The 18,257-nt window shown below is 39.9% G+C and overlaps 1 protein-coding gene and 1 long non-coding RNA gene across 6 annotated transcripts in view; one reads left to right on the forward strand and one right to left on the reverse strand.

Moving 5' to 3' along the window:
* Positions 1-10,200, reverse strand: part of LOC148149107 (uncharacterized) — a 201,980-nt gene extending 191,780 nt beyond the window's left edge. The window contains exon 1 of the long non-coding RNA XR_015758123.1: positions 10,069-10,200. This is a non-coding gene — a long non-coding RNA (uncharacterized LOC148149107). The remainder of the gene's footprint in view (positions 1-10,068) is intronic.
* palmdb (palmdelphin b) overlaps positions 1-18,257 on the forward strand; it is a 112,337-nt gene that overhangs the window by 31,339 nt on the left and 62,741 nt on the right. For all 5 annotated transcript variants that reach the window (XM_087990493.1, XM_087990494.1, XM_087990492.1 and 2 more), the window contains one exon: positions 17,146-17,191. In XM_087990493.1, coding sequence (XP_087846619.1) covers positions 17,147-17,191 — 45 coding nt within the window. In that variant the 5' untranslated portion in view covers position 17,146. Of the gene's footprint in view, positions 1-17,145; positions 17,192-18,257 lie in introns of those variants that run through there.

Raw genomic sequence — 18,257 nt, forward strand, 5'->3', positions numbered from 1 at the left:
GATTCATTATAAATATATTTAAAAAGGATTTTACTTTAAGAATGTGAAGACTATTATTGACTTCTATTTTATCCTTTACCTACCTTCCACAGCCACCACAAGAACAGAATCAGTGGAGTTGAAGGAAGAGTTAAAATAGTTGAATGCCACAACATGATGCTAACTTATTACTTTCCTGACCACCATGATACTTCAGGGCAGTATAGGGTCCGGGCAATGCACTTATCAAGTATAGGGAAGGACATGCTTAAGATTCAGAACAGCCTGATTATTATCTCATCACTACCTCACCCATAAGTGGCAGTCCTCTGCTCTCTGTTGTAGGGCAAGAAAAATACAATGGCAGGAGCCAATTGGCCAGAAGAGACCCAGGTTAAGTTTTACAGTTTTTCTTCTCATGGGTGAGTAGGAGACTAAGTGTCCGTGCAGGCATCACAAAGAAACCTTTGACCTCCCAATCCACTGCCATCAACTGATGATGCCTGGACTTACCCCTTCATTAATCATGATTGTACTTTGACTTGAATTAGCTTTAGCTCTATTGTCACATGTACTCCCAAGAGTACAGTGAAAAGTTGACAAGTCACCACTTATGGCGCCATCTTAGGTACAAAGGTACAGATTCTCGACTACAAATTCTTAGGAAAAAGAGTTAGAAAAATAAACAAAAAGTCCAGAATTATAGGCATTCAAAAATACAAAATAATAATAAATTAGAAAAATGAAGAAATAAAAAATTCAGAATGATAACATAACGAAGAAAAAAAATGTTTAAAAAAGGACTTTATGATAACACCTTTGTAGACTGCTACGTTGCAACCAATCTCCAGGCAAGGTTAGTTCATTATAATTCAGACTGGATATCCACGAATCATTTACCCTCAAGTAAGAAAGAAAGGACAAACTCCCTTTTTATTCAACCCCTCCTTTATCTTAGTTGGGTGCAACAAGGTAATTAACACAAGAGATCCCTTCACTCATGGATATTTTTACTAGTCACTTTATATATAGATTTTAAAAGGAAGTAATTTAAATAGTTTTGAGGAAAGAGGGAGTTTATTAGTTACTAAGATGTGAGGAAAATAATGGAACACAATACACAGATTTAAAAATGAGAAGTAAGTACAAACAATAACATTTCTTACACTAAAAAGATACACAATTCTTTGGCTTGTCCACGAGGAGTAGATGGTGAAACATTGCAGCTGGTAAGTTAGCTGGTTACAGCTGGGTAGCTGAGCAGTGGATCTGAAGATCTTTGGTTCTACAAGTTAGCTGGAATGAGTTCTTCTGTTAGGTAAAAACAATGACTGCAGATGCTGGAAACCAGATTCTGGATTAGTGGTTCTGGAAAAGCACAGCAGTTCAGACAGCATCCGAGAAGCAGTAAAATCGACATTTCGGGCAAAAGCCCTTCATCAGAAATCCTGTTCTCCTGTTTCCTTTTCAATGGGTAACTTTGCTGCATTATGACTTACTTCCAGTGAAAGTCCTTTTCTTTACCTAATGGATGTTCTCCAGCTGCCATCTTCACAACAAACACCACCATGTCAAAATAGAACACCAAAGGATCACATACAGTAGCCCGTTTTCAACTATTATTTTTTAAACCCCTTTGAAATACCTCCACAGAGGCTGGGATCTTATCACCAAGTCACCCTTTATTTTTATATGAATAGTCCTTGACTTTAGTAATGTTTCATTCAGAGTCAGATCAGCTGTATCTCTCATTCAGAGTCAGATACTAGCTGTCAGTAACTCTGATACTCACCTCTTTTTAAATGTTAACCAAGGCTCCCTGATAGGGGCTGTTAATCTGATCCAATCAGGGAACTCATATTCTATAAGGTCCAGCTGACTGACCTCATAACAATTACAATATACCACTCTTGTGTATTTTTGGAAAGAGAAAACACAGATACTTTTTTTTTAATCAAGGACTGCATTCCTTTCCCTCACATCCCGTCCACAGTCACTGGAGATGGTTTCTGCTGAAATGACCAACAGCCTCAGTTATCTCTGGAATCACAGGGGATTACAGTTCAGTTGTTACATACCATTTCTTCCTTTTGAAATGCCTCTAACTGTACTACCTTCACAGACGCCAGATGCAACATTCCATACTCTCTCTCACAACGAAGTATAATCCACACAGGGATTTACCAATCTCTGAATTACATTTTCAGAATTTACATTCCAGGCCATTTGTGACTTGTATCTTGTTTTTTTTAAAAAAAAATTAATAGAAAAAAATCCTGTCATACCTAAAAGTTAAATATGTCTTTGAGTGAAATTCATTGTCATGGCAGCTATTGGGACCATTCCCACATCAATCTGATTGGATGTCAGCCAGATGTCTGCCAGTATTTAAGTAAAGTGCTGCTGTTAAACTGACAGAACTTAGTCCTCAGCTGCTCCCAAGTTCCTACTGGTTTCCTGTCTCAATATTAAGATTTGCCATTTGTTCAGCATCCTGTCAGAAACAAGAAAACAATCACTTGATTTCTTTCTTCTGAAACTGGAAAGCTTTTATGACACTTAGCCATTCACCGTGAATATCCTCTACATTAGCTGCTGGTAAGTCTTGGGTATAGTTCTCTGTCCTATTGACAAGAATCAGCTGCTCTGCACGGACTGATATACTTTCAAAGACCTAATTTAAGAAGCTTCCAGTATCTGAATGTTATTTTAGTCAATGCAAAAATTAAAATACAAGAAATAAAAATAAAAGACACGGCAGTTAGATTTTATTGATTCTGTTTCTAAATGGCAAGCTTAACTATCCCCCCCGAAGATTACAGTTTAAGGAATTGGGGTTTAGAAGTGAGATGAGAAGTAATTTCCTCACCAGAGAGTGGTGAGCCTGTAGAATTCTCTGCCACAGAAAGCAATTGAGGACCAAACATGAAATGTTTTCAAGAAGGAGTTAGACATAGTTCTTAGGACTAAAGGGATCACAATGGAAATAGGTTTTTGTGGTCATTATTACTGATACCAGCTACCAGAAATTCACCTCTAGCTGTATCACTGATGCTGGGTTGCCTGCAGCGTTTGATTGGATAACATTGTACAACAATTTTGCTCCAATTTTCTACTTTGTGAAGATCTCCTGAGGAATAAGCTGGCAAGCAGGAGTATAGGTTAACTGTTGGAAAAAAATTATCAATTTCATTTCTAGTAATGAAGTTAAAGCATAGCTATTCCAATGACTTGTTTTTTCAATGATGTAGGTATGGCCATTTTCATAACAAAAGGCTATAGTGACTTCAATTTAGCATTCGTTAAATCCTAATTCTGGACATAACACTTTGCCCAGGTAGATTAGAATTAGCAGTCTCATTTGTCAATACCATTGAAGATATTGCTGAGTTTAGAAAAGGCTTCATATTAGTAATGTCCTGTTTTTAAGAACTTTGGGTATGTTAACATATGTTAATAGATTGAAACCTGTTGTTCACTTTAGCCGAAAACCTTTATTCTTTATTTACATTTTCAGGTTACCATTTCTTATGTCCAGCTGCTTTGGCTCTCAACTTTAATTGAAGCCTTTTGAATCCTGTACCATGATTATTCTTTTATCTCCATCTGCAGTTTGTTCAGTTGTATCATACTGTCATCTAGCAACTGCATAAAAATTGTACATTTGCATTGTTAGTCATTCAGAAAAGGGGAAATTGCTCTTATGATATTGTTATTAACATAAGGGACATTTTCAGTACTGGTTACCTGAGTATTTCTTGGAATAGTCCAAAGATCATGTTGCTTCAAGTGTATTCTATCAAAATAGAAACAGTTGATATTTTAAATAATGCTCTATTGTTTTGAATTCACTAACCTTTGGAACGTGCTTCAGGATACTGTGCACATTGTGATGTTTAAATGCCAGGGCAAATTATGTTTGACCTTGCCGTGCCCCTAAACCACTTGTTGGCTAGCCGAAATGAGTATGTATCCCAACCAATGCTGCCTGAAGCTAATTTGAACTGAATCATTAAAGGAACTCTTTGGACAGCCAAAATAGCTCAGTTGGGAGGTCTTTGGTTCAATCTCTGATTTTGGCAGTGAATCCTTTTGGACAATGGGCCAAGTAGCTTCTTGCAAAAGGAGTTTGTGTCAGTGTCCCTTTCTTTGATCCAGGAGATCAGAGTTCAAATCTTCTCTGCTCCAGACATGTCTGATAACATCCTGGATTAGGTTGATTAGAAAATATCTTAATGGAATTCTTAGGCTCATGTAATGCAGTGGTACTGTCCCTACCTCTGGGGTAGGAAGACCTGGGTATAAGTCCCATCTGCTCCAGATGAATGTACCTCTGAAAAAGTTAATTAGAAAATATCTTCGGGAACTCTTTGAGGGGGCTCATATGGTGCAGTGATAGTGTCCTACCTTTGATCTAAGAGGCCTGGGTTCATATCCCAAAGCTATGTTATAGCGTCTGTGAACAGGTCAATGATTAAAAAAAACAAATAATTTTTTGTTAATTGGCAGGTGCTTGTAAAATCATGGCTGCTGCTTATCAGAAAGAGAACATGATGTTGAAGCAGAATACCGATGCTTTCTCTCTATCTTCAACTGCTACCAATGCGTTGAAGGACAATCACTGAATTCTGATGACCACACTATTTCAAAGCCACCTCAGTGTCATTTTGTAAATTATCTTCAATTATCTAATTAAATTAAACTTTGTAAACGATCAATTAAGTCAATCATAAATGTCTGCATTCTAGACAATCGACTTTGAATTGTCCTGCTCAAGGATGAAACGGCCACAGAGTCTATTGTAATCAGTGATTTGAAATGCAAAATAATTCCATGCACAAACTCACTGCACGGTGATGAACTTCACGATAGAAAACACAAATGTAATTAATTAATTTTACAATTTGATTCACAATCTTCAAACTAGGAATGCAGTCCTGTCCTAAATTTGTTATAACTGATCTGATCAATACAGACTTCAGATTGGAATTCAGTCATATGATAGGATGACCATCAGAGACGTCATGATAAAATATCTGCCAGCATAGTGTGTAGCAACAGGATGGGCAGCTACCATGAGTGAACCTGGAACAGTTATATATGTTCCACTTCACACCAAATTGAAGTACAGCTACATTTGTCCGAGCTCTTCTGAAACGACTACTGGCTCATCAATATCAGCATGTGAAAGATTAATGTATTCGTATAGATGATAATCTCTTCGATTCAAGTATGACAACTCCCATCCAGCTATTTTAGCCAAGACAGATTAATGCCTGCATTAAAACAACAGGTGGCGGAATGTCACATAAATACAGACAACATTCAGCTGCCAAATATATCACCAGTGATTTCTGTACTGTGATTAAAATGAAATGCTCTGATGTGAAATCAACAAATGGCTCCTCTCAAAATGCAAAGTCTCCTCTCTAATTCAGCACACAATCAGTGCATTTGGACAGTGGAAAATTATACCAGCATGCCATTTACTTTATATGCATATTCTACATAGTCATCAGCATAAAGTTGCTCAGATACATTAGGATGAATTTTATCAATCATCTAAGAAGTATCAATTTTGACCAATTCATGGAAGGTTTCTTTGTGAACCGTAGTGACTTTTCTTACACTCTTCTTCAAAGTGCACCTCAATAGCCATGCAGCATACAACCACATTCACACTATTGCCTGTTCATTAATTACCAAAGTACCCACCATTGTTGCCCGCAGGTGTCACTTTTATGGTAAACTGTGATTACTCCTGCTTCAGAGATGACTGTCATCAATCTGTAATGACCAAAAACAAGGTCAAGATTGCTAATGACCAGGATTTATACCTCAAACAGTTGGATACCATGTGCATTTCACATGCATGGTGCTATAATTACAGAGTTCTTCAAGCTGTACTGTGAAAGTGCCTAATTAATGCAATTGCCTCTTGATGGGCTTCAAATCACTCACATGAGAGCCTGCATACACAGGGAAAAAAACTTACCCAAAGCAATTCTAATACAGTGCAGTAAATTCCCATTTCCAGTATGCATTTATGATTTGCATGAGTATAAAAGGCAACATAGTTGCCAGCTCAGCCTGGTAAAGAAAAGCCCATTTCCCTGAATCTTCATGTTCCTTTTTTTCTCATATTCCCTGTTGAGCCCATTTGTATTGAGCTTCTAAATATTCCTGAGCAACTGTATGAATGGTAACTTTGTCTCCAAACTTCAGCCCCTGAGCCCGAGCCCTACAACTGAGTCATACCAACTATCGAGCTGCACTGTTCCTCTGTCAAAGCAAGGTTGATTGTGACTTTTGAAGATCTATCCCTTCTACAGTAACCCGTGTCCTCCAACCCACTATCACCTGCCCCTTCCGATATGTTGTTTTACTCCATTCATAATTATTGTTGCCTCTACATCCCAGCATGTCACCTCCAATCTCCAAAATTGACATCGCCAGCTTTTCCTCCACAGTAGTGGGCCCGGAAAGCTTTTCTTGTCTTTTAATGAACAAACTCCGGGACTGACCATTGCCCACCACCTCCTCTCCAAGGCCATTTTAGACAGACAGATGTGACTGATGTGTGACTCCTGAATGATCTCTCTACAGTTTCTTGACTGACTTACTATGAGGCTTCAGACTGGCTGCATTGGATCCGCAGGGCTGATGGTCTGCTCAGTGACAGCAACTGCCAACCGTGTTCAAGCTCCTGGACTAGTTTCAGATGCTGCCCAATGTGTCAGGGCCCTCTGATTGAAGGCTATCTCCCTTGACTTCACTGAGGACAACTATTCTCCTTAGACTTTGAGACATGGCCATTTTATAGAAGCACATGCAGTGTGTTTGCTATGTAAGTTGTTCATTAAGGTTCAGATCTAACATTGACAAAGCAACATGTCCACCCCCTTGACTGATCATTTCTGACAGCCATGACAAGCTGTCTGGCTTTTGTGTCTGCACTAAAAGGCAAGGCAAGACAAAAGTCCTGTGAGCCTTTAAGCTCAGAATGTGTGGGAAAAGTACAAGAAGGCGAGGCAGAAATGATCATCCACATGTGCAAAATGTGAGTGAGCACTAAGAGAGAAAAGTCCTGAGATGCACCCGGACCAATTGTGAGTTAGATGCCTGTCCCTGTACACTAAATGTCCTGGCAGCAATATTATATGAAAGGTGCCAATGCACTGCCAAGTGCAATACTGAAGTGTAGAGCCATGTTGGAAGTGGGTGGAAAATGTTCCAAAATAATGCAATTGGGCTGGAATATATCTAGTACCAAATTCCATGGAGGAGGGGGTGTGGGTTTGCACTGCCCATGGAACATGCCCTGAGATGCTGGGGACAGCTGCTCACAATGAAGGCCCATAGGAACATGCTGCAATCTGTAATCACCAGGTCAGAAACTGACAATGTCTAGGTTCTATCTGCAGTGCATGACAGAATAGGAAAATACATACCAGTGAGGCACGATTAGGTTCTAATGGCATGCAAATAAGCCCTTCACCATTCATTTGCAAGATTTGCATCTCAATTCAAATTCAAAATTCAAACCTTTTGCAGAATCTGACTGGCTTTCTTGACATCGGAATCTTATTACAGATCAACTCGCCATACTTTTCCAACTGACTTGCCAAACCCCATGTTGCTTTACGGGTAGGGAAGCTTACACCTTTTTATTAATTCTCTGTCCCACTCCTGCTGTGCCTATTCCATCATCACCACCTTCTACCTCTCCAATGTAGGTCAAAGCACCTCAACCTTTGGTTATATCATTCTAGACCTAACAGTGAGTTCAACATCAGATGATACCCAATTCTCCCATGAGCTCAGACAATTTATGCTATTAATGGTTCTGCTGTCACCACTGACACTTCCTTCAAGAAGAACAAAGTGGGATTGGTTTCCAAGCTTACACTGCTGAAAAGTATGTACTGGATATCCGTTGAACTTGTTTGTCACTTGTTATTGAAGCTGAGGAGCCTGGACATTTACTTGTGATGACATGATTAGATTTGTCATTCACATATAGGAGAGACATTGGCCTATGGTATTACAAATAGACTGTTAATCTGGAGACCCTGGTAATGTTCTGGGGATGTGATTTTGAATCTTGCCCTGGTAGATGGTGGAATTAAGAGTCTAACGATAACTATGAGTCCACTGTTGATTGTTGGAAAATCCCATCTGGTTCATTAATGTCCTTCTTTTAGGGAAGGAAACTGTCATCCTTACCTGGTCTAGCCTACATATGACTGAAGACTCACAGCAATGTGATTGACTCTTAACTGCCCTCTGGGCAATTAGGAACAGGCAATAAATGCTGGCCTAGACAGCGACATCCTCATCCTGTGAATGAATTTTTAAAATTCTACAACATTGAGATATGCTGACTTGATTTCAACAGCAAATAAAATAGTTCCATTGTGCTAGCTTTCTGAATAGTCAGCAGTGTGGCCCAGTGACTGGTTTGGGCTTCAAGTTCTTTGCCCTCTGCAATATACCATTACTGGACCTTTCTTCAGCTTTCTCCTCTCTTCAGATCATTGGGCTGACCTTGTCCTTCACCCATCGCACTGTTCTGCCACTGAGCTTTACTTTACTCCTTGCCACTTGCTTCTGGTTTTATTGGTCTTGGCACCAGTTGCCACCTTGTAGTAAAATTAGGTCTGTCCTCAAGCAAATGAATATTATCAGGCTTTATTAAGCATAATTATATACATATGGTGATAAAACAGAACAACTCTGGAACCCTACAGTCTCTCGTTTCAGTTCCATATCCAGCCTCTGAGTGTTAAATGCTATGGAGTTTTTTTGATCGACAGGAATGTGCTCATTGCCATTGGCTGGTAAGAAGTACAGAAACCCTACCAGCTGAAAAATCCTGTCCATGGCCTTGTTAATTGAGAATCTGGAGCTACTTAGAGTTTTAAAAATGTGGGGTATTTTCAAGATGATTTTGATAAATGCACCTCTTCATCTCTGATATAGAATCCCTTCAGTATAGAATCAGGCCATTCCGCCCTTCGAGTCTGCACCGACCCTCCGAAAGCATCCCACCCAGACCCACCCTATCACCTGCATTTTCCATGGCTACTCCATTTAGCATGTACATCCCTGGAGACTATGGCCAATTTAGCCTTTCCAATCCCCTTAACCTACACATCTTTGGACTAAGGGTGGAAATCATGGCAATTGGAGGAAACCCACACAGATACAGAGAGAATGTACAAACTCCACATGGTCGTCCAAGAATGGAATCAAATCTGGATGCCTAGCGCTGTGAGACCATTGAGCCATTATGCCACTCCAACTGATAGGAGATCATCAGTGTCCTTTCTCTGTTGAGTTCCCAACATTGTGGACACTTCCCACAGGTAGCTCAATCAATGCTTTGTGCAGATCCATCATCGCACTCCAACTTTATTGAATTGTCTAATTAAGTAGACTTAAAATCTCTGTTTTATGTTACCAAAAATTATTGATTTGAACAAGGTGTTAGTCATGGCAAGAGAGTGTGAGAGCTGATGGCCCACATGAGAACTCACCAATTAAATGTTAATTTCATGCGAATTAACATTACTTAAGTGTTATTCTGGTACCATCATACAAATTGCTTAAGTGAACACTGACTGTATTGAACACACAGAGGGGTGGTCAAATAAACCATACCATTGCCAATAAAATTCCATAGCAGGTACTGGCAATTACTAATGGCAAGATATATAAACTTGTGCATAATCTAAAATTTCCATGAACAAAAGTATAAAAAATGTGATGCTGAGCCTAGATTAAATGCCCAGGATCTCAGTTCGAGTTGGAAACATTAACATTCAAACTCAAAGTAAGCATGTTGCCAATAACATTGAACTGGTACTAAGTTTGGTTACATCATCATACTCACTTTCTGTTAACTCATTGTTATAATGTAAAATTAAAGAAAAATGCAAAGTCTGCAAGATTTTAATTTGAACGTTAGATATCCATCTATAATTTTAGTTCCTGCTATCTTACCATAGGTTTAAAGTAAACAAGTTAAAACTCCTGATGAAATCGTAGAGCTGAATTTCAGATAATCTTGATAAAAATTCATATTACCCTCAGATGTACATGTGTGAATTATTTGCGACTTGGACTTGCCCAACACTTAGGTAAACACGAGGACTGCAGATGCTGGAAACCCGAGTCTAGATTCGAATGGTGCTGGAAAAGCACAGCAGGTCAGGCAGCATCTAAGGATCAGGAAAATCGACATTTCAGGCAAAAGCCCTTCATCATTCCTTTTCCAGCACCACTCTAATACAGACTTGCCCAACACTTCATAGTCCTCTGTTAATCAGCTCACCAACCCCTATCTTCCTCAATAAAGTTGGAAGGGCTATCAGCAGCCAAAAGTATTTCATACTTGAAAGTGACAAATACATCCTACAGTTGTGGCATTTTAACAATCAATTTATTTGCTAGCCACAGACTAAAGCATAGAGGCATAGATTCCTCAGTAAATCTCTGCTAAAACTCTATGTACTTCATATTTTAATCTCTTCCTGTCTAGAGTTACAATTAATGAAAAAGAGTAGCAAGGTATCCATGGCTGAAGGATACTGTTGTTGTTGGACGATGAAATACTTTATGACATCCAGTGACTCATTGAGGGTTTGAAATGAGCATACCAATTCCATGTGCAAAAGCCCCAAAAGAGATAGACATTTGACATTGCTGAGGTACAAATGTTAACTTATTTCCAATCAACAGAAATGTCAGTCATTATTTCTCTTACAACCTATGCTCCCTTTCGACATGAACCATATGATGTTGCACAGAATCTTGAAGGAAGCACAGATGAAGAAAGCACAGATAATTGATGTGCTCACTTCAGCATGATCCTTATTATTAAAGTGCTGCAAATACTTTGTGTGTCATGTTCAAAACTGACTGTGGTGTCTATTGAGATCATATGACATGTCAACAGATCCAGCAGACATGAGCCATTCAGCATCAATTTTGTTTCTGGTTATTTGTTTTCTCTGTAATGTGGCATTATGTTTTATCATCAGCACATTGACTTCCTAATCTTCAATGTGATTTTAAAAAGCCATTAATTACAAATAAACAAGGGAAACTTCAATTTGCTCCATCATGTGGTTTGATGCCATGCTAGGCATTTGGGTTCAAGATACACTGGTTGGATAAAGTTTAAAGTTTAGATCTGTTTTCAGGCTTGGACTTCAAAATAACACTATTTATAATATTACATACTAAACACTGCTGAACATGGTTAACATAGAACATAGAATGTTACAGTGCAGTACAGGCCCTTCAGCCCTCCATGTTGTGCTGACCTGTGAAAATAATCTGATGCCCATTTAACCACACTGTTCCATTATTACCCATATGTATGTCCAATGCCCATTTAAATGTCCTTAACGTCAGCAAGTCTACCACTGTTGCAGCAGACCGTTCCATGCCCCTACTACTCTCTGAGTGAAGAAACTACCCTTAATATCTGTCCTAAGTCTATCACATATCAAATTACATATATATAAATATTATGTAATGACCAATTCATCTTCTTTGTTTATGTCCATGTGCTTTTATAACTCTGTCATAAAAGCAGGGTGTTCTGGTCTGTTATTGTGCTCTCCTAACTTTGTCCATGCTGTGCTATCTGTATTCAGTCATGTAACATCATCATAAGATGGCTCCAGGGTCCTGAAGCACTTGGGCGACAGAAACCAGAGAGTCAGAGTTAAAATGGGGTCAATGTATAAAGTATTCAATTACCTGTCATCTAATGACTGTGTTTCCTTGGCCAACTGTGTCACTCACATGACTTGTATTATGGACTAGACCAGACCCACACTCCCCCCGCCCCAAGTTAATATTAAGGTGGTAAAGAAGAAAACAGCAATCAATGTGTGGCAGGAAGGGGCAGAAAATATAAGCAGAAAAGCAGTGGAAGAAATTAGAACCGGAATACGTAATAGTAGTAAAAAGTCAAAGCCTGATTGTGCACAACATGTCATAGAGCTATAGAGTCAGAAGAGATACACAGCACGGGAACAGACCCCTCGGTCCAACGTGTCCATGCCAACCAGATATCCAAAATGAATCTAGTCCCATTGCCTATATCCCTCTAAATCCTTCCTATTCTTATACCCATCCAAATGCCTTTGAAATGCTGTAATCGTACTACCCCCCAACACTGGCAGTTCATTCCACACACACAACCTCTGTGTGAAAAAAGTTACCCCTTAAATCTTGCCCATCACCTTAAACCTGTGCCCTATATTTTTGGACTTCCCCATCCTGGGGAAAAGACCTTGTCTATTTACCCTATCCATGCCCCTCATGATTTGATAAACCTCTGTCAGGTCACCCCTCAGCTTCTGTGGTTCCACAGAAAACAGCCCCAGCCTGTTCAGCCTCTCCTTATAGCTCAAACCCTCCAACATCCGTGTAAATCTTGTTTGAACCCTCTCAGGTTTCACAACATCCTTCCTATAGGAGGCAGACCAGAATTGCACGCAGTGTTCCAATAGTGACTTAACCAATGTCCTGTACAGCCACAACATGAGCTCCAACTCCTATACTGAATGCACTGACCAATAAAGGAAAGCATACCAAATGCCTTCTCCACCATCCTATCTACCTGCGACTCCACTTTCAAGGAACTATGAACCTGCACTCCAAGGTCTCTTTGTTCAGGAACACTCCCCAGGACCTTACCATTAAGTGTGTAAGTCCTGCTCTGATTTGCCTTTCCAAAATGCAGCACCTCACACTTATCTAAATTAAAGTACATCTGCCACTCCTTGGCCCATCTGATCAAGATCCTGTAACCTGACATAACCTTCTTCGCTGTCCACTACATCTCCAATTTTGGTACCAACTGCAAACTTACTAACCATACCTCCTATTTTCACATCCAAATTATTTATATAAATAACAATATGAAGTGGACCCAACATTGATCCTTGTGGCCTCTGGTCACAGGCCTCTAGTCTGAAAAGCAACCGTCCACCACCACATCTTCTACCTTTGAGCAGGTTTGTGTAAAAAGGAAAATAAGTTGACAACACAAATAGAAATAATGAAAAACCAAAATAACTGCGATGTTGGATATCATAAACAAAAGTAGAAATTACTGGAAAAAGTCAGTAGGTCTGCCAGCATTTGAGGAGAGAAATCAGAGTTAACATTTCAGGTCCAGTGATGCTTCCTCAGAATCGCTATGAAGAAGTCACTGAACGTGAAACATTAACTCTGATTTCTCTCCTCAAATGCTGGCAGACCTACTGACTTTTTCCAGTAATTTCTACTTTGGTTTATGATATCCAACATCGCAGTTATTTTGGTTTTTCATTATTTCTATTTGTGTTGTCAACTTATCTTCCTTTTTACACAAACCTGCTCAAAGGTAGAAGATGTGGTGGTGGACGGTCCAGTGATGCTTCCTCAGAATCGCTATGAAGAAGAGTCACTGAACGCGAAACATTAACTCTGATTTCTCTCCTCTGATGCTGCCAGACCTGCTGAGCCTTTCCAGCAATTTCTGTTTTCGTTCAAAATAAAGGAGTATTGAAAGCTATTACAGAGAGTTGGAACCATGATGTAATAACATCAGATCACATGAAATTAACTGGGAGCTGTGTGTAAGGTTCCAGAGATATCCTCTGAGCATCTCTTGTTGTACTTCCTACATCATTCACTAACTTGGGTATGAACTACCTTCTATCAGCAAAACAGACCTGATCATATTATATCATCTGTCTACAGAAACCACGTGTTTTTTTTTATTGGGATCATGGACAGGGAATCTGTTTTGCTCATTCATAGCCCATGCAGAAAATGTACTCCAATCATTTGGTTTCTTAAGGCAGCATATACATTAGTATTGTTTCTTTGGGGAGGAGAGGCTGAAGTTTGGTGTGTGACCTGTATGTAGTTAGTTCAGTGTGGGGGTCTAAACAGTCATTAGTTGCAGCCAATGTGTTGCATGGCATCAACAATCAATCACAAGAGGCTGAAAGTGCTGTCCCAATTGGTGAAAAATCTTCAAGGTTGAGAAGATCATTGTCATGAGATTGGTCTGCAACAATGTAACGCATGTGTAGATTGTAATGTAGCTTTGTGTTGGTGATATATCTGGGGAGAAATTGCTTGCAGGAAATACCAGATCACCTAGACAGAGCTAAAGCTAGCTTAGTGGTTGCTGCTGCAGAAAGTCCCTTTCCTCTTGATATTGAGAGTAACATGAGAGGGAGAAATAGTGAACCAATGTTGCACAGTTTCACAATAGGAAACTTCAGTGTCATTGCTCCAGTGAAATACAAACCTGAACACAGTGTGGACTACAATGACGTGATCAGAAATTGCTGACATTGCTGGCTTTGCTACAGACTTCAACACCGTGAATCATTGTATGGTGAACCTGACATATTCAGTTTTAAACAACAGTATTGCATCACCAGCACTTTACTCTTCTTGCCATTAGTAACCAGAGCAGAACGTAAAAGTTGTCCTCAATTCCACAAACAAAGAAAACTGCCCTTGATAAAAGGAGCTCGGATTTATTGCAACCTGATATATTAATACAGTTTCTGGGTACAATATTTCCAAATGAAGATAATAAATCTTACTACCAGCCATTTATGGTCCAGAGATAACAACTAAAAATAACTGAACTCTTTACTTGGGTAGGAAAGGAACATTCATTGAGGTACATATTTAATACTAAGGTATATAAATCAAAACATGAAGGTAATTCAGCAATGTTATAGATGTCACAAAAATGCTTGTATCTCATTCCAATAGTTAATGTACTAATTGTCCTCTCTTGCTGGAATGTTTCTTGATAATGGGACTCCACCCAGAGACAACCCCACTTCAACAGTCTGCAGAACCCATACCCACATTATAATTGTATCGCCCAACAATTGGTGGTTGTCAACTGCTATAGCTTTAAGAAAGCTGCCACCAGTCACCGCGGCTGCTGGCCAATTAGAGGGCCAGTAGCTCAGCAGTCTCAACAGTGCATGCAGTGTTATGTTGGCTATTGTTGGGAATGCAACTGGATGAGAAGCATGTCATGGAAAGTACAGCCTTCCTTGCAAATTGAGAGGGGCTTGGGATTGCTGAGGCCATTATGGCTGAGACTGGCAATGAGTTGGGGGGAGAATTGGTAAAGGTAGGTAGTGCCTTTGCCATGGGATGACCATTGCTACTGTAGGCACCCTCAATGGATCAAAGAGAATCCCTCACCCCTGACCATGGGCTGGCAGGAAAGTTGCCAGGGTTCACTGGACATTGTCTCCATTATGGTGGAGAGCACCCCCACATCTCCCACTACTGATAAGATGGCAATGAGGGCAGGAGGAGATCCTTATTTGATGTCCAGGTAAGTGCTTAAATTGGCTTTTGGGCAAGAGCCGAAAAGGATGGCGCTGGAACAGCACAGCAGGTCAGGTAGCATCTGAGGGGCAAGAGAGCTGATGTTTCGAGTATAAGCCCTTCATTTGGAATGTGGGCAAGAGGGCTGTCAGCCACCTTTAGAATCGCTGTCAGATGGTGTGACAATGGGCAGTTACATGCATTCCAACGCCACTTCCAACATCCCCACACCACCAAACCCTGCCTCTCACCCCCCACCCCAAGTACCCTCCAAACACATCTCCCATCCAGTGCCCTAAAGGCTGGTAAAATTCAGCCTTTTGTGTTATGCTGAGGAACACTGGAGAGAAAGGTTAAACTGGGGGAAATTGGTTAATGCCAGTGCTACATTGACTGATAGTTGAGAGTGTGTTGCTGGAAAAGCAGCATGTCAGGCAGCATCCGAGGAGCAGGAAAATCGACATTTCGGGCCAGAGCCCTTCATCGGGGTGAAGGGTTTATGACCGAAACATCGATTTACCTGCTCCGTGGATGCTGCCTGACTTGCTGTGCTTTTCCAGCAACACACTCTCAACTCTGATCTCCAGCATCTGCAGACCTCACTGCCTCCTACTGGCTGATAGTAGATTGAAGTCTGATTACAGTGTAAAACCAAATGGTCATTAATTATCTGACTGTTTTGTGCTATTGGTCTATTTCACCACTCATTGGGTTGCATTTTACAAGGCACCCTCAAAACAAAAGTTAGGTGTCAATTTTTAAAAAAGCATTGCAAATGATGCACACTATTGGCAGCCTCCAAGAGCACAATCCTCAGTGGAACGATGAACCACCTTTCAGAGATGCCTGCCCAAGCTGAATGGCACTTTTTGGTAGCCAATTTGGTACTGGCAGTCCACTGGAAATGTGCACATATGGCGAGGAGGTCTCAACTGGCACTGTGCTCATATGCAACATGTAGTTAACAAATGCAATGCAATGCCTTATTTCCCCATTTTGCCATCCTTACCCTGGATCCTTCCATTTTGTGCACCGAAAATAGAAATGATCCCCTGTAAATCTAAAATAGTAACCTTTTCATAATGTTATTACTATAGTCCCCTACAAGGAAGGGTCATTCAACTCAAAGCATTAACTTTGTTTCTTTCTCCACAGCAGGTACCAGACTGTTGAGTTTTTCCAGCACTTTCTATTTTTATTTCAGGTAGCCAGCAGTGTTTTACTTCTCGAACCATTGAAAATAGGCCAGAAAATGCCGGAATAGGCCATTCAGCCCTTCATGCCTGCTCTGTCGTTTAATATGATCATAGCTGATCATCCAACTCAATCCCCGTTCCAGTTTTCTCCCTCTATTTTTTGATCCCTTTAGTCCTATGAAGTAGACCTGACTCCTTCTCGAAAATATTCACTGTTTTATCCTCTACGAAGTCTGTCATGAATGTAATTTAACACCAACATGCTGAATATCCAGCTTACTGGGACAGTTTTGTCACATTTGCTCAGGATGGGAATAAGTTACCTCGCCTTTTCAAACAATCTCATCAAAATAATTCTGGTCTAAGGGAACATATGGTCTGTCACTCAAACGTGACAGCTATGCCAGCAATCTGTGTCTGCATCCCTTCATCACACGTGTCCTACTGGGTCAGACCAGTACCATTATCTGTTGGAAGTCGTCCTGACAAGCAAAGATACTCTCCACCCCACTGCAGCCAGACCTGCCTCTCCCTCTCCTACACATGCTATTTACCCTCCTACTTCTGTTCTTTCTGCTTTGATTCTCAGGATGGAAGAGACTGATCTGCTGAAAGAAAGGCTACAAGCTATCACGGTAAGTCCTCTGACTTTGCCTTCTGTGTAATCCTGTCTGTGTACGCTTGTGTTGTGGTTGTATATGAAGGGCATTTTCAGGTCAAAACCTCCAAGGGCCTCCAACTTCAGAAACTGTGAGTTCTCCTTGCAGACAGAAGTCAAAGTCTCTCCTTCAGCCATTCAGCTGTTTTTACCGACAGTGCATTCCAGACTCACTTTCACCCCAGATGTTGGCAAAAGTATACTTTTAATCTTTCAATAAATAACTCCTGAAATGAAGTTTTTTTTTAAAATGGAATCTGCAACACAGTCGAACACAGAGACATGTCAATGCATTGATTTTAAAAGTATCAGCTTCCTCATGAGATTAGATCCTGTGCCAAGTACCATGACACCGGTCTGCTAGAGGGCAAGTTGGTTATTTTCTAGATGAGAATGGAATGTGAAGCCATGTCATTTTAATCATAGCATGGCTTTCTGTGTAGTGTGGCACTTTCACAATAATTTTATAGTGGAAGATATGCTTAATGCAAGAATTTGAAAATCTTGGTGATAATAAAACAAATGTCCGCGTTTGAAAATTTGTAATAATCAGGAAGAATTCCAATTAGACTGTCATGCTTATATTGTTCTTATCAATAGTCTGTATATTTGTCATTTTATGATACCACACCTGCTATGCATTAAAAATGGTATTGTTAAATGTATGCCATAGTAATATCTAATTGTTTAAGATACTACAGATCACATGGATGGGGTGTGGACTTTTCTTGCATCTCTATGGACTACTATATTAATGGCAGGTGATTAGATCATAGGATAAAAATCTAAATTTGAAACTGGCATGTCACAAATTTATCTCGTCACTAAGCCAGGAAAATTATGCTCCACAGCATTAGTATAGAAGTGTTGAGTGGTAGTTTTTTTTTATATACAATTGTGTAAGTAAATCTTTTTTCCATTCTTTTATGCCAATCCACAAACAATTTTCTGGATTACATTCTCCTACACTTTAAGACACAATACATTTTCTTACAAGTTACTATTTCACATATAAATTTTTATACAGTTTTTAATGACAAATA

Source organism: Chiloscyllium plagiosum, unplaced genomic scaffold, assembly GCF_037043375.1.
Source record: "Chiloscyllium plagiosum isolate Xiang-an unplaced genomic scaffold, Cpla_swu_hap1 HiC_scaffold_9, whole genome shotgun sequence".
Lineage (NCBI taxonomy): Eukaryota > Metazoa > Chordata > Chondrichthyes > Orectolobiformes > Hemiscylliidae > Chiloscyllium > Chiloscyllium plagiosum.